The 15,911-nt window shown below is 39.6% G+C and overlaps 1 protein-coding gene across 3 annotated transcripts in view; it reads right to left on the reverse strand.

Annotated features, from left to right (window-relative positions):
- Positions 1-15,911, reverse strand: part of galnt18b (UDP-N-acetyl-alpha-D-galactosamine:polypeptide N-acetylgalactosaminyltransferase 18b) — an 83,849-nt gene that overhangs the window by 15,714 nt on the left and 52,224 nt on the right. For all 3 annotated transcript variants that reach the window (XM_008337008.3, XM_025053548.1, XM_025053549.1), the window contains 3 exons: positions 13,234-13,417; positions 12,708-12,905; positions 11,888-12,002 (listed from right to left, as the gene is read on the reverse strand). In XM_008337008.3, coding sequence (XP_008335230.1) covers positions 11,888-12,002; positions 12,708-12,905; positions 13,234-13,417 — 497 coding nt within the window. The remainder of the gene's footprint in view (positions 1-11,887; positions 12,003-12,707; positions 12,906-13,233; positions 13,418-15,911) is intronic.

Below are 15,911 nucleotides of genomic sequence, written 5' to 3' on the forward strand. Positions count from 1 at the left end.
TCAAGGCCCTGGGGCAGGATTCTCCCCCACACCTTCTCTAACCTTTTCACAACCTCTGTACCACAGTCATTTACGAGCAATGATGTTGAATACGCACTGCAATATAGTCTCCTTAATTGCTGTGCAGCACCAGCACAATTTGCTGCAAATTAATTAGTGTTTTAACGTTGTCTTCTCTGACTTGAGTTGAAAAAAACAAAACAAAACAACACAAAAACAGCAGCTTTGGGTAATTTCCCCAATTAACACCTATTGTATACCCATAATCCCATTTTTAACATTTTCGTCTTCACTCTTCCCTCAATGCATCTGTGAAACATGAAATTGGGATTTTATACACTACTGTTTATTCAATGCTTATGTTGTGACCAAGAGAATGTTCAGAGACATTAGCTTAAAAATTGAAAATAAAATGTGTTTGGAATAGAACTGCTGGTTCCTGTCTGAGTGCTGTCATAAAATGAATAGTTAAACTCAAAATAAAGAAACTGCATTTCCATTTAAATGCTCAGACATATTCAGTTATCAATGATCAAAGAAAGTGTCACTACCAGGGCCTGTGGAGGATTCTGGGTAATTCCCTTAAATCTGGGTTCAACACTTATCCTGGTTATTTTCTATGACATGGACAGCTGTGCTCTTTCTTCTTCTTCTGTTGTTTTGGGGTTTACTTAACATCTGGTCTTTCCGGGTCACAACAGAATAAGCTACATGTTTGAAAAAGTCTGGCTTTGGAGCCCACAATCATAATTAACATGTCATTAACCTGTCTAGAGAGAAAATCCACAGGGTGCAGACAGCTGGCTCCTCTGGCACTGATTAAAAGTCCAATTCCAGATAACCTGAATTACTTCTGTAGTTCAGTCACTACTAAATTATAAGGATGATCATTGCAATTGCACTTGTGCTTGACAGCGCAGAAATGTTACTTTTTTTTTTTTGCTGCTTTTGCAGTCTGAGGAACTGCACGTAACATTGTGGAAAAGAATTCACTCGAACCTGGAGAAGTGTTTGACGATGAAGCTCCGTGGCGAGAAACCAAAATGCAGAGCAAATTAAAATAGAAGCATGTGCTGTGGTTTGATGAGTCCATGTTTCAGCTGAGTTTTATGGCAAGTAAAATTCAGATTCTAATGTGAAGGACGTGCTGTGGGTGTGCATCAGTATCCACGGCTGAGGGTCAGACCTAACAGGTCATATTTCATCTGTATGTAGGTGGCAAAATCTGAAGTAATCTTTGAGTAGCCCTCAGGGCTAGAAAATATGTAAAAGTACAGACCATTTACATGGATGGTCAGCATTAATGTGAAAGTGTCACTGAGGTAGAGGTTAATATTCAAATGTTAGCCTCATTATGCACAAATGATATACTGTACTAGGAAGGAACGGCCAGCCTGCAGTCCAGATATTTCTCCTCACCATTACAAATGATGATGTGTGTCAAAATCTCTCACAAAATGATTAGCATGATATAAGCTAAACCTTTATCTATGCAATCTATCCAACCAATTTCTGACATTATCCACACTCACTGCAACTTTAAACAGCAACGTTTAAATGCCACCCATTTTCCATATTTAGCTCTTTATTTAGCTCATTCTCAGTACGAGAGCGGACTTCAAATTGCTGTTGATGACACAAAACGTCCTGCTCTGGTCAACCCCATCAGACTGGGTTCATCTCTTTAAACCTCAGATCTCAACTTTTGATCTTCACTCTCAGAGTACAAGACTCCGGTCTGTCCTCAGAATTAATGTATTCTGGCTGCAGGCACTTTTAATATCCATGGCACCACAGCTGTCTGTGTGGAGGCATCGGCCACTACCTCCCCTTTGTCCTCTCTCTATTTCTAACATCCTCCTTTGTCTTTTCTCTGTGTTTCCCTAACATCAGTCTTCTTCTCCTGGCTCGTGCGTCCTCAGACAGACTGTCAGACCAGGGCTGTTCCTTAAACAAAGGTTTAATAAATACATTGAATAAACATAAATTGGTCCCTCCCTGAAGTCAGAGGCTGAACAGTGTCATTCCATATTTTTAAAGATGGTGAACCACACAGCATATTGGAGTTGGTGAAATAAAACAGAACAAATGGACAGCAAATAAGAAAGCACAGCACTAACCAGTGTTAGCAGCAGTTAGTTACTGTAAAGGTTAACTGCCTGTCAAGCTTTAAACCAAATTATCTTAGCATAGCTGGTGTTGTAATTTAGACCACAAAAGGTGTCATCACATGGCCTGCAGCAATTCTAAAAATACAGAGGTCACCTGGAGTCCAACTTATTTTAAACTAGAGCTTTTTCAAAATTAGCAGGTTAATATTATCTAATGCATTTTCAGTGCATGGGTGGAATGATGCTCACTCAATACTGGTTGCTCTAATACAGTCGAAACACATGCTATTTATACGCATTGCATCGTCTCCTTAGTGCAGGGCAGTAAGTCAGTCTACAGCTGACCTGCTCACTAACATTACTTTCAAAGTGTTTGCGAGTGAATGCAAACTGACTAAATAAATTGGAGACATGGACTTCACTGAAGATTTCAATGTAACTGTTGACATGTTTCATAAAGCTGAAGATACATTTTGATTAGTTTGAAATAAAAACAGCTGTGAAACACAAACTTCTAAATGCTGAATTTTCTGTTCCAGAAATATACAGAAAGAAACGTCATATTAATATTGTTGACTGATCACCATCAATCAGGATGAACAATGATAAACAACAGCTAGAGCTCCCTGTGATCAATCAGATCGTTTCTCAGTCATATTTCAAATATTTAAAATGTGAAGGGTGTATATGAAATACATACAGTAAAGATATTTTTGGCTAAATGTTTTTCTAACTGTCTTACAGTTAGCAGATTAACTCTGAGCTGTCCACAGGAGGCATACCACTCCCATTATTAATCAATTCTCTGGCTGTACCTGTACACTGAGACCAGGTCAGCAGTCTGTCTTCATTTTCCACTTGATAGTACTACTGTAGCTCAACTTAATTGTGCGTGTAATGATGTACACACCGAGGTACAAACAAATCACCGTTTGGGTCTGACTACTGTAGTGGTATTAACAGTCAGATTGCAGCCACACAGCGGTGGAACAATCACAGTTGGGAGAGACACTTCTTTCCCTTGTAAACTTGAAACCCATCTCCTCAAGAAATAACTCACGTCCCCAGCTCCCTCCTGTATCACTCACACCGCCACCCCCGCCAATATGCTGCTGTCTAAATCCGATCCTCCTCACTCTCAAGCTCCTCGCCTTCTAATTTCTTTTTGTAAAAGTCTGGCAGAGAAGCAATCTCACATAACAGCAGTGTTTGTCTGGCTCTATTATCGGTACACCATCAGCCCGGGCACAGGCTAATTTTACTGCCGCTCTCATCATAATTTGCTTTGGATAAGAGCAAGTGCTAAATAGCTTTAATGTAAATGTAATGCGAGTGGAAGTACTTGATTCATTTTTTTTTCTGTCACCACCGATGCCACTTACAAGTCGAGAACCTCTCGAATTAGAGTGGAATTTGATAAGAGCACTTACAAGGTCATTGTAACCCTCTGCACTTAAGAGACAAAATGACTGTCATTCCATGTCCCTGCAATATGTTACATCAATTACTATGGTCTTGAACTTAATGTGTTTCTGTCAATCTTCTGAATATTTAACAAACTTTTTTTTACAAACTTTCCTAGAGGCTTGAATTTGACATCTTTGTTCAGACCTTTTTTATCAGTTCCTTCCATCCGCCTGTTTTTTTGCCCTTGTCTTCCTAATGTTTTTGTTTTCACTTTCTTCTTCTTTTCTATTAGGTGATTTGTCCAGAGTTTGTCCTTATCTGCCCTGCCCTGATGTGATTCATGTGTCTTACTAGTTTTACCTTTGTTCACTAATTCCTGCCTTGCTGATGGAGTAAGGCTCTGTGCTGGCTTTTGTTTCAGTGTTTGGGTTTGCGGAGGCTACATGTACAGACTGTGTCCTGTCGGGTCTTAATTGTGAACAGTCCGATAAGCAGACTTTAATGACACCAATGCTAAATATTCACTTAGGTTTGATTTTAACAGGTGAAGGGAGACAGTAGTTGTAAACTATCGACAGTAATGACTTAATAATAACAACGCTGGTAATTTCCTTACATCCCAACATTGTTTTTTTTTCTAGTCGCTACTCTTGTTTTTCTGCTCATTATTATTTTTATTTTTTTGTTATATATATATTTTGCACTTTGTTTGTGGAGTCTTTTTAATTGGATTTTCATCTGAACTCTTGCACCTGTTGTGTCATAAGGTACGCAGACCTAAATGTAATTTCCCGAGTGGCAACAACTTTACTTTGTCGGCTCATTTGTCTGTTCTTTCACTAAATAATTTAGCAGCAGCCAAAAATACAGCCTCTAAACAATAATTAAAAAAAGTTTTACAGGTACAATGTTACACAAAGGACATCAGTGTGTCTTGATCCACACACACACACACACACAACAAAACCTCTACTGCTCATTCATATTCTCAGTGTTATTGCACTCAGTCCATACTGTTCTCTGGGTTTCATACACAGCTGTCAGGAACAATCTCCAGTTTAGCTTTAGGCCCACGGGCACTTGGACATGTGGGGGAGAACCAGAGATTCTACTTCTGACAACTTTCTGACATTAGTTCCTGTGGCAGTCAGACTTAGAGCTTTTAAGTGACAGAAGTACTTGATACTGGTAGAAGAACTAACGGCTTAAAAAAATCTTTAATTTATAAGATAATCAAATAAGAATGAGAGACTAAATTGATCAAATTTTTTACTGTCTGCTTTAAAAATGAGGTGTAGTTAAGGTATTAGGGAGTGATTTTCATATGTACAGTATATAGTTAAAGCAATCATAATCATATTTATTGTAGCTAAACACATTTTAAATAAAGTGTAGTTATGCCTCAAACAAATGTAAAATATTTTGAGTTTTTATCTATGAAGAAAAAATAGAAATAACTAATAATAGAATAATAGAAATAAATCGTGTTGTGTAGTTTATGCTGTAGGGGATGTCATCTCCAAAAAGAAAACCACTAAGGTGACAGTGGTTAGATACAACACTATTACCTCCTTTCAATCAAGGCACCAGCAGAACATGCCTCCTTGAACAGCAGCTGGTTTTATTCTCCAGGCAGTTTAAAGAGCAAGGCTGTGCAAGAACCGCTGTAAAAAGTGGAATTTAAAAGCCACACAAAAAAAAAAAATCATCATGAAATACATGTAAAAATGTGTGGACACCTTGTCGATGAAAAAGGTCAGACCTGAAGAAAACAACAAAGAAAAAAATATCCCATGGAGTCCTGAGAAAATCAACAACCTCAACATTGTTTTCCGTCTCTATTCTCCTCTGAGCCTCTCTATTCCCATTTGGGAATTTTCTATCTTTATTCCATGCCTTTCCTTTCATCTAAATCTATCTGTATTCATCTTCTTAACGGCTTGCCCACCTGGAAACACCAGCACCAACATCTTAATGTTTCCCCACTGCGTTCATTCCATTTCATTACTTCCTGTGCATTTTCTGATCCGAAAACTCCACATCAAAGCAGAGACATATTTTCAAATGAAGTCCTCCTATTCCTCAGTGCCCAGAGCACACGGTGGAAGCAGTGACCACAGCTATCACTGCCTGTGTCTGTGTGTGTGACTGTGTATGTGTGTCAAGTGTGTGAGAGGTGAGTAAATTTTCCATCCTCATAACAGGAAATGGAAGCGTTTACAGACAATCCTCAGTCAACCTGCGGTGAAAGTGGATGAGTTTATATCTGCTGTGTTCCCACTGATCGATCAGTGCTTTATGGAGGAGAGTTAAAGTGAACAATCCTTCAGACAAAGTCAAACCTGAACTCCGGTCAATGTGTGCTGCCTGGTAAAATTCACCATATAAAAACCAAAACCAAAACTAAAACAGAAATATAAACATTCTGTAAAAAATGCTAACGAATGAACAGGATAAAAACACACTCATTTAATTGGTATTTTATAATATTCCTTTTGATAAATATTGATGATTTTAAACTCACACAGCATTCTGTGGCAGCTATAACCAACGCCACTGTGATGCTATCAAAAATAGAATGTAGCTAATTATTTAATTAGATGCCATTTTTAATATTTGATGGTATTTGCAGATTAGATCCTCTGAATTAACACATCATACTTATTCACAGGTGGCTAATATACCGTATTAGACGGACAAATGTATTCCTTTTGGTGTGAGTTCCTCCCAATCACTCGGCTCAAAGCAGCGTGTAGTTTGAACTGGCTCAAACAGTCACAGTCAGTGTTGAGGGATGAATAATTCACACACGGACCCTTTCAGTGATTTTGCCGACCCTTTCTCGACTTTCTACATGCCCTTGACCATAAATTGCTAATGAAGAATAAATGCATATGAATGCAATTTGTAGGAAGCTAGGGTGCATGTAGTCAAGTGAAGATTCATCGCCTTCAATTATTCATTCACCACCATTTACCACCGCATGCAAAGTAAATGAAAATGTGGGGTTTTCTCAAGGCTGAATGTAGTTGTGTTCAAGCACGCTGTGAGTGTTGGTTACTTTCAAATGTGTCTTCTGCAAACGTGTTCTTCAGTTAACGATTTCTGCCATCGCCGTTTGTTTTTAGAGTAAGGAAAAAGAAAAAGCACAAGAACCACTAAACAACAAAAAACCAGCCAGATATTCAACGTTGTGTCCACTCATCTGAATGGAGTTCATTTTTCTCCCCATCGACACGCCTCTGTGACTGCTGTAATGCTGAAGGCTGACTCTGCTGCTGCAGAAGAAACACCATAAAGAATTGAAGTACGAAGCTGATGGCAAGTATCTTTTGGCACGTCTGTGCCGGGGAAATCCCAGCACTTAGTGCCACTAGAGAGGCACTTATTAGCAAATAAAAGCTGGCTGTCTCAACAACATCCTGCACTGTTTTGCTGTGTTACTGCAAAATTGGATCCACCGAGAGTGAAAATCTTGGTAACAAGGGACATGACTTATTTAGTCAAACTCTTTTCTTTTTCTTTTACCTTAAAGTTGGTAGTAGCAGCAAGGAGTAGTGTGGAGCCAGAAACTTTTTTTTGTGACAAAGCTAAAAACAAAATATGTTGCACTATATCGAACTGAATGCGTACAGTAATGTAGAATCAGTACATAGTCGTGTCTACTAAGTTCATTCAGTTTGTGTTCTGTAATGTGAGAATGGAATTAGTTTAGTTTTTATAAAATGTCCATATGAACGTTCTTATCAACTTTACCTCCCCTCATCTTTGACTTTTACATATAGGCTTGAACCAGTGATAAATATCTCACACTGGTCACTTTATGTTTTTAAATCGGTTTGTATGGAAGCTGTTAATATGACAGTGTATAAAAGGCAAATTGGCAAAACAACAGGAAATACTGTCCAACCCATAGACATATAATGAACTGAGCAAGAACAGAGCTATGTTGCGACAGAAGTTAACAGAATTGAAAATAAAATAAAAAAAAGTTGTAGAATGCCATAGCTGTATATGATTGTAAACTCTCCTAAAATTATAAAATCACGACTGTGCCTTTAGACCATCCCCTGGTGCCATTACTGCCCCCATAACATTTAGTGTGTTGTATCCCTGTAATCAGTTCTGATTGTGTGTGAACACCTTGTTATTCATTGCTACAGGAAAGGGCCACATTAGACGTTTCACATTAGTTGTTTGAGACAAAGAGTTCTCATTGATTGTTGTGTCGGGCTGAGAATTCAGCAGGGCTGCAGTTACAGCCTGAATCATTGTTGTTATTCAAACAATAACTCCTCATGACATAAATTGCATTTTATTTTTTTCCAATGATTAGCCTGGTTTGTGGATTTTTTTTAACTTGGTCTTAGTAATGATGAAAGATGAAAGATGAAAATAGTTTTTACAAAAACTTTTTAATTAATTTGAGTAATTCTACTGCTACTATTTCTGGTGTTGTTAATCAGTTTAAACACATAACAACAACAACAACAACACCAACAACCACAACAACCACAACTAACACAACCACAACAACAATAACAACAATAATAATAATAGTAATAATAAACATAATACAGTATATGTGGAATAATAATATACATTTAAACAAAAGCAGTAAAACCAAACCTGCTTTCTTCACTATTTCGTTTGTATTGCATTGTCGGCTTAAAAGGCCAGCTTCTGTATATCACGGCTGAACTGTTCCTTCTACACTTTATGACCACATGTGAGCAGAGGGCTGCACTTCATTTGGCCATCACAACACCCAGGACAGCCCTTTCAAGCCTCGGCCAAAGCCTGAGCTGTTGGCCTAGTTCAAATGTCTCTGTGGATCAGTCAACAGCCAGTCTTATGCTGGCAGGTGGTCTAGAGGCATGACGCATGTGCAGACAGATGAAATTATCCTCTTCACAGCCCCTCTCCTTGGGCTCTCTGGGTCTGTAAATCAAAGTTCAAGGCAGGATCTTCCTGTCCTGTAGCTCTCAGCTCTCTGTGCTTTAAAAGCATTACTGGACTCTTAACAACATTAACGAACAGGCGAGGGCACAATCCCTCAGCACAACAGAATGAGATGGGAAAACAACACTAAGGTCAATAACTTAAAGCAGAGAAACAGAGCAATAAGGCAACAGGCTTTGCCAAAATCAACGTTAATACCAAGGTACTTAGAACAGTGGTTTATGGTTACTTTCATATGAGTAGAAGAGAAGCTGGAGAAAGGTTATTGGAAAACAGCTGGGCGGTCAGTAAGGGCAGATGTGGGTGACACAAAGGGAAGCCGAGAAAGGGAGCGGGAAAAGAGAATTTAATTTTGCACTATGCTGCTGAATTAAAAATGGGGCTTAAAATCAGGATATTCCTTTAGTATCTCTGTGTCTCTGTCATTAGTCTCAGTCGAGGTGGTGCCCCCTGCTGCCCTGTGCATATATACCTCTCTCCCTCACTCCATCTTCGTGGGATCATTGTTCGTTGGGACTCTCCTGTGAAATTCTCTGCACCTTGAAGAGAGTCTCCTGAGTGCTGCTTTCAGGTCCTGCCTTCCTCCATATTTAACAGAAACTAGTCAGGTGGGTTTGTGGAAAAGCAGAACATCGTCCTGAGCAAAGTTTGCTATATTTTATTTTAAATTTGTCTACGGATGGAGATGGTGGTATAAACAATAAAATAGAGCTGAGAGTCATCTGCATAGCCATTGCACAAATTGCTTCACTTTACTTCCCATCAGAGTGAGCCTTAAGCACACTATATTTAACACCAGTTTCCTCAGCCTAACTCAGTGTCTGAAATATTTACTTACTTTTCTAATCTATATTAAAAATATAGCCTTACTCAAAATGTTTATCTTTGCCATTTCTTTTCAGAGTAGCAAGCCCTCTGACACATTTTCTGAACCCATCAATGACAAGCACTTGAAAACTTCTTGAGGACAGGTTGCACACTGGCAATTTCAAAATAGTCAGAGGGTGAACCGCGGGACAGAGAGCTGTTAATAATAGAAGGCCAATAGGGACCAATGCAGTCCATCACTTCAAGGAGAAACTCAGCAGGTATAATATCTGAAAGGCTGGACCACACTCTCATAACAGACATAAATTCCTCCAGTAAAGGTGATTGACTCTGAAGTTAAGTTCCACCAGAGGAGGAAATAATGACAGTTTTTATAGCCTGAGGTCCAGTTTAGCGTAGAAGAATAAGAAATGAAGGTGACAAATTATCTGACGTGTTTACAGTTGAGAACAAGCAGCAGACACTGAGGATGATGATGAGACAGATGTTGCACAGTCTTAGCTCACGATGTGTGGAGAGCATACAAATAGGCACCATGTTAAAGTAAAGATGGTGCATAATGTCAGCGCTAATGTGATGTTTAACTCCAGGGCAGAGCAGATGGAGATTTAGTACGAATAAGAGAAAGGACAGAACAAAAACAACAACCTGTAGGCTAAAAGGGAACAGGTGAGGTCCACATATGTCAGGATGGAGGACTGAGATGTCCTAACAAAAAGGCAGCACAACACTTTTATTAACTTAAACAACTCCACAAAATAGCAGTTATCACATCAAAGTCAGCAAGTTCAGACCAGTACACCAGTAGATTTTATGTTAAACACAGCGTGTGCATGCTACTGTGTCTATGTGTGTGTAAATCTGGACGTCAAAGAGTATTAGGAATGGAGAGTGATTGGCACCATGGGGCAGACCCAGCAGTCTAGGCCTGTAGTGGCATCCGTTAGACAGAGCACACTAAGGATTAGTGTTAGTGTAAGTGAGTGACATAGGTACTTATGTACAGTATGAGTTCTGACTTGAAGAAAATTGAGTTACATCACACTACGGCATAGGTCGAAGCACTGATGGGTTACATTATTGCAGAGTACTCTCTAGACCAGGTCATGTCAGAGTTTAATGGTCTTGTCTCCAATTTCTCTAGCTCATAAGGATTTTTAAACGTTGGTAAGGATTTAAGGTGTTCTCTGAAGGGACTTGATAAACTGTGTGAGACGGTAAAGCTCTCAGCTCTTGCCTCAGCCTTGTGGTCCATGATGTTGTAGAAACCCTTGTCATCAACCATAATGTTTCTAAACCAAAGCTGTTTGAGATGGAAGTGCCATGGGGCAGTTGATGCAACAGAGGAGAGAGGTTGACTCCCTTAAAGCCCCTTCCAGCCCCACACAGATAGCCTTAGCCACCTTACCATAATAAAATCATCAAAGTGCACGGCTATAACGGCGTCTGAGAAACGTCGAACAGGCCCCTGTAATCAAACAGCCAGTGAATTCTGCAGAAAATGACTTAAGGGACTAATATTACATCTTTCCTGCGATGATCACATCTGTCATTAGTGAGGATGGGTTTCACCACAATCAAAGTTGTCTACATTTCTTCCTTACTCTGCAATCAAGAACCAGAGGAGGAGGCGTAGAGTGGTCTCCCCCCTCCATCTTCTATCGAACAGGCTGATGGCTAAATGAAATCTCTTTGTACAGCAGATTTGAACCATCATCTGCGCTCCCTGAGGGGATTGCTTTTCCCTCCTGCCTTTCTACCTGCAGACTGCAAACTAAGTAAATTCCAAGTTCCTGAGCGACCTAACATTGATCTACATATCTAGTGCAGCGTCAGTGAATCTGTTCTCAACAGTGTCCAACGGTCGTCACACATCACTGCTGACAGTAACTGACAACACTGAGGCTGTGCTTCAGTGGCACCAGCAGTGGATAAAGGTTATGGCTAATACTTCTGAATCACTTGAGTCAATCTTAAAGTAGATAAAATAAGAGGTCATAATGTGACTTACTACATTAAATTCTCCTTTAGTGATTTCTACATCCTTGACTCTGTATAGTTGGTATAGTTTCAGGCCAGCATTTGTGTTTTGGGCCTGTGACCTAAAAAGATCCGACCCATGTGAGACAACCATTTTGCCCATATGTCATGAAAATACAGTACCGGCGCAATCCACCGCTTGGCAGATATCAGTTGTAAACAGATGACAGCATAACCGCCATTCAGCCAAAAGTAGAATAAACAGAAGTGACTGAACAATTCCAGCCCTGATAGCTGACATTACCATGACTGCTGCATATTTCCCCCCAAAAAACTATTTTGTTTTACAATATTTTGTGGCACATTTTTCACTTTAGTCAGTGCAAACTAACCCATTCGGTCTATTCCCTCCAATACAGACATTTTAGGAATTTGAATACTGGCAAGATATTAGGAATATAGAAACCAGGAGCTTGTTATTTCTATCAGTGTGAGAGAAATCTGAAGCCAGATGAAGATACAAGACACGTGACTATGTTGCAATGTATACTCAGATACAATCATTTCATTGAAGTATCCACTGTCACATTAGTACTCACCCTGATTCCAAGCTCCACGTTTTCCCCTCCATACACCTCCATCCCCTCATCCAGCAGTCCAATCTCCTCAAAGTACAGTCTATCCACCACGAAGCAGCCAATCAGGGCGGGGCTCCTGGGAGAGTAAAGTTGATGTAGATATCAGAGTTCTAACTCACTCTGTGTTTTCCTGACTATTTTTCTTTTAAACTCTTTCCAGCGTGTCCCCAAGTCTGTCTATATCCGAGTTCATGGTTCGCTGGTTATCAGATGTGCTAATCCGCCTGTGCCTTAGGATCATTACGACTGCCTGGTCCAACTCATTATCATCTGCTTACAGCACTTTTGGATCTGATTTCCCCGTCTCCTCTGTGAGGTCAACAGGCCAGTGGATAAATCCAAACCACTGCTGCTCCAGCCTCTGTCAGAGGTCATTTCATCCACTGATCCAAACACAACGGCAAAACCCTTAAAATAAATAGCTTTAACTCATTTCTTACTTCTGGAATATTTAACTACCACACAAATATATCACGTGGCAGGCTGAGTTTGTCTGTTTCTGCGGACATGTAGAAAAGCTGGCCTGAGAGCCAGCCACAGGTGATGGACAGGATTTATTTTTTCATGGCTAAGACAAGAAACACACATGGAAAAGAAGAAGCAGGTTCATTGATATTTGCAGGAATGGGATTAAAATGACTGTAAACCGAGGGAAAAGTCCATAATACAAAGCTTTATAATTCACTTTTATGCCGCTGTTTCTGTTCTTTATTTATAGCATATTCACTTACATCTTAACATATTGGATTCAGCCTTACATTTGTCAGTTGTACCAACTTACTGGATCGGTGCACTCCTGTTACCCTGGTTCCACCAGGATTTGGGGGGGTTGAGGTAGCGGCACCACAGCTCCCAGTCAAAGCCCTGCGCAGATAGCGGATACTCTTCAATCATGAATGTGTCGTACTTGATGTTGTCAAACGATGGGGAGATAATGCGGGTCCTGTCTTCCTGAATCCTCTGCAGGATGGGTTCAGCCCTTTGAGTCAGAAAAAAAGGGATTTATTGAGATCAAGTGTGGTGATCAGGTCGGTCACTAACAATATCTACTTATACTGGAGATGATTCTGTTGAGATCTGGTCACATTTTAAGACATTCTTTTCCACTTCTTATATAAGTATTTGTACGATGAGGGAAATGATGTTCACACCGTGACAACGAAACACTGTTTCTCGAAAAAGAACCACTGGACGATGTGTTTTTAAACACTTTTCAGGAAGCCCACACACCATTATGACTCAAGAAGCATTGATCTGATATGGAGCTGTGCTCATCTTATGTGAGGCACGCAGTCAGAGTGACTCACCAGCCTACATTGAATTCAACATGGGCATCAAAGAGGGCAACCACGGGGGCAGTAGCAGCCCTCCATCCGCTCACTCTGGACCGAATAAGTCCTTCCTGCTTGGAATGCCGCACCACCTTAATAAATCCTGGACGCTGGCTGTTGGTCTCAGACACGAAATCCTGGAGTTTCTCCTTCAGCTCATCTGCAGAGAACAGACAAAGTTCACACTCGGTGTAAATGTGGTTTAGGTGAGGGGAAAAAAATAAAGTGGAAAGTTACTGTATTGTACCATTGTCATTATTCAGTATGACACATTTAGAAATCTGTCAATATTTATGAGTTGGGAGCAAGTACTCAACAGAACTTTGTAGAAATCCAACCCCAAGTCATTACAGAGCCATTTTCACATTCCCCATGTTTACTTTTACTGACTTGTAGACTCATAAAATTAAATAAAACTCTCTTTTTTATTTCATTTTAACACTTCACAGCTTTAGGATACTGCTCCAAAACTATTGAGTGAAAGGTGGCTGACATGAATAAACGTCTACCCACAGGACTGGACCTGCACTCCTCCTTTCACTGAATTTCTTTTTTAAATTTTTATTATTGAGTCAGAAATGCTTGTGCTTTATTGCTCTGAACGGGACCAATGAGGGAGAAGCTCCCCACAGCGGTGCGGACCTCCACAGGCTTCACCACTCATGAAATATGATGATATTGAAGAATCAGCCTGAAATCTCTTATAAAATATGGAGAGAGGGACACAGAGGAAGACTGTCCACTTTAATACTCGGCTCTACTGTTCACCTACATTATTACCAGAGTTATATACTGTGTGATGACAAACCCTGCAGCACAGGAGAGCCACTGCTCCCTGCTCTATGCCAAAAAATGTCTCTTTGGAATGTTAACAGAAATACAAAATTATTTCCAAATAATATTTTAGATCAAGATCATCTTTACTGCACTGATAGTACCATAAAAATTTAACATAAAAAATGCATTCATTAGAATGACTGTATGAATAAAGGTTGTATTACAAAATGTTAATTTTATCTAAAAAATAAAGTCACTGAAGAAAATTGTGCATAAAAATTTAAAAATAGAAATAAGAAGGAAGCACACTGTGGTTTCAAAGTCACTGTTTGAATCTCCCTTTTATTTCTATTATCCATTTTCAAGGATGATACTTTTGTGGCTCTCCCTCCTTTCACACCTATGTCATGTGACATCTGCTTGTTAACACCTGTTGAAATATCCGCAAGGACACGTACTAATGAGTTATAGGTATAAAACACATTTTCTCATTAAAAAGCTGAATATAACAGATGGTAAAATGACACCTGGTATTTATATAGCCTGTGCAGAGATGTGTAAAAACATGTTCATAGATTTTATTTAAGGTTTATAAGAGCCGCAAACATTTTCATCACAACTTAACATTGTTCCTAAACAACGTGAATGTAGATTTTGTAAAATTTCATTTATTATAAAAAACCAACAGACACAGCAGGACGAGGAGCTGCACGTTTGAGTAGATGCCGTGCATAACTGACAGCAGGGGACCATCTATAGGAGACGAGTGGCAGGAAATCACTGCAGTGAAACTGTGTTTTAACCAGATGGTCAGTTCCATTTCAAATATTTTCTATGCAATTATTTTTTACTCCTGTGCTTTAATCAGCAAACCCTATAGATTCTGCAATTATCTTCAATGCTACATATCATTTTAGCAGGCCTGGAATGGTATTTCATTTTAGTCATTTCAGTATTTTTAGTTCACCCAGAGTAGATGTCTCCTTTAATAATAAGGTTAGGACTGAAACTTTTTAACGTTTATTTGTCAGGGACATGATCAAACCAGAAACAATGGTCATGCGGGCGTCCTTGATTCAATGTTATAAAAAACAGACAAATACTGAATGATGATTTTCTTTGCAGTCTTTGCAGTCTATGTCCAGGAAACTTTTCACAAAGTCTCCTGGACATAAAAAGGGAAAATCTCGACTCTTCATTTGTTAAAAGTAAAGTTTTCGTAGTCGAATATCTGCTGCTGCTAATGATTTCCCAGCAGATTGTTGTATTTATAATGACCCTGAATCCATTAATTATTCACAAAGAAGAAGTACGAAGTGTTATATCGCCATAACAAATCAAAATTAAGCACAGCTCATTAGACGAGCAGTGGCAGCAGTCATCAGTCTTTCAGGACAGATACCCCGCTGGAAAAGCGTCGGCTCACGGACTGGGCCACACGGCCAAAGCATGCAAACAGGTTCCTGATATCCCTGTGCATTAATGCAGAAAATCCACCAAAGCCTGAATGCACCAGAAGAAAAAACAATTCTCATAGGTTTTAGTATTCAGTGCAATATGGAGCTACGGAGGCTCAGTGGGTAGAGTGGGTTCAAACGTCCAGCTGCGACTGTCCACTACACGTGCTTTAACCTCCAAATTGCTGCTGGCAGATGTGTGGGCTGAGCATACAAGGCTTTGACAGATGTGTGATAGAAAACTCCCAACAATATACAGTATATTAATGTGTGAGTGATGCAGTTTGAGCGGTCGTCAAAACCAGAAAACAATGCGGTGTAAATAGACAGTGTTTACAGTGGACACAGTAATTGCATATACATAATCTGGACAGTGGGCTCTCTGTGGGCACAATTTCACACTGCGTAATTTGCACATTT

The sequence above is a fragment of the Cynoglossus semilaevis genome, unplaced genomic scaffold, assembly GCF_000523025.1.
Source record: "Cynoglossus semilaevis isolate Cse_v1.0 unplaced genomic scaffold, Cse_v1.0 scaffold1102, whole genome shotgun sequence".
NCBI classification, from domain to species: Eukaryota; Metazoa; Chordata; class Actinopteri; order Pleuronectiformes; family Cynoglossidae; genus Cynoglossus; species Cynoglossus semilaevis.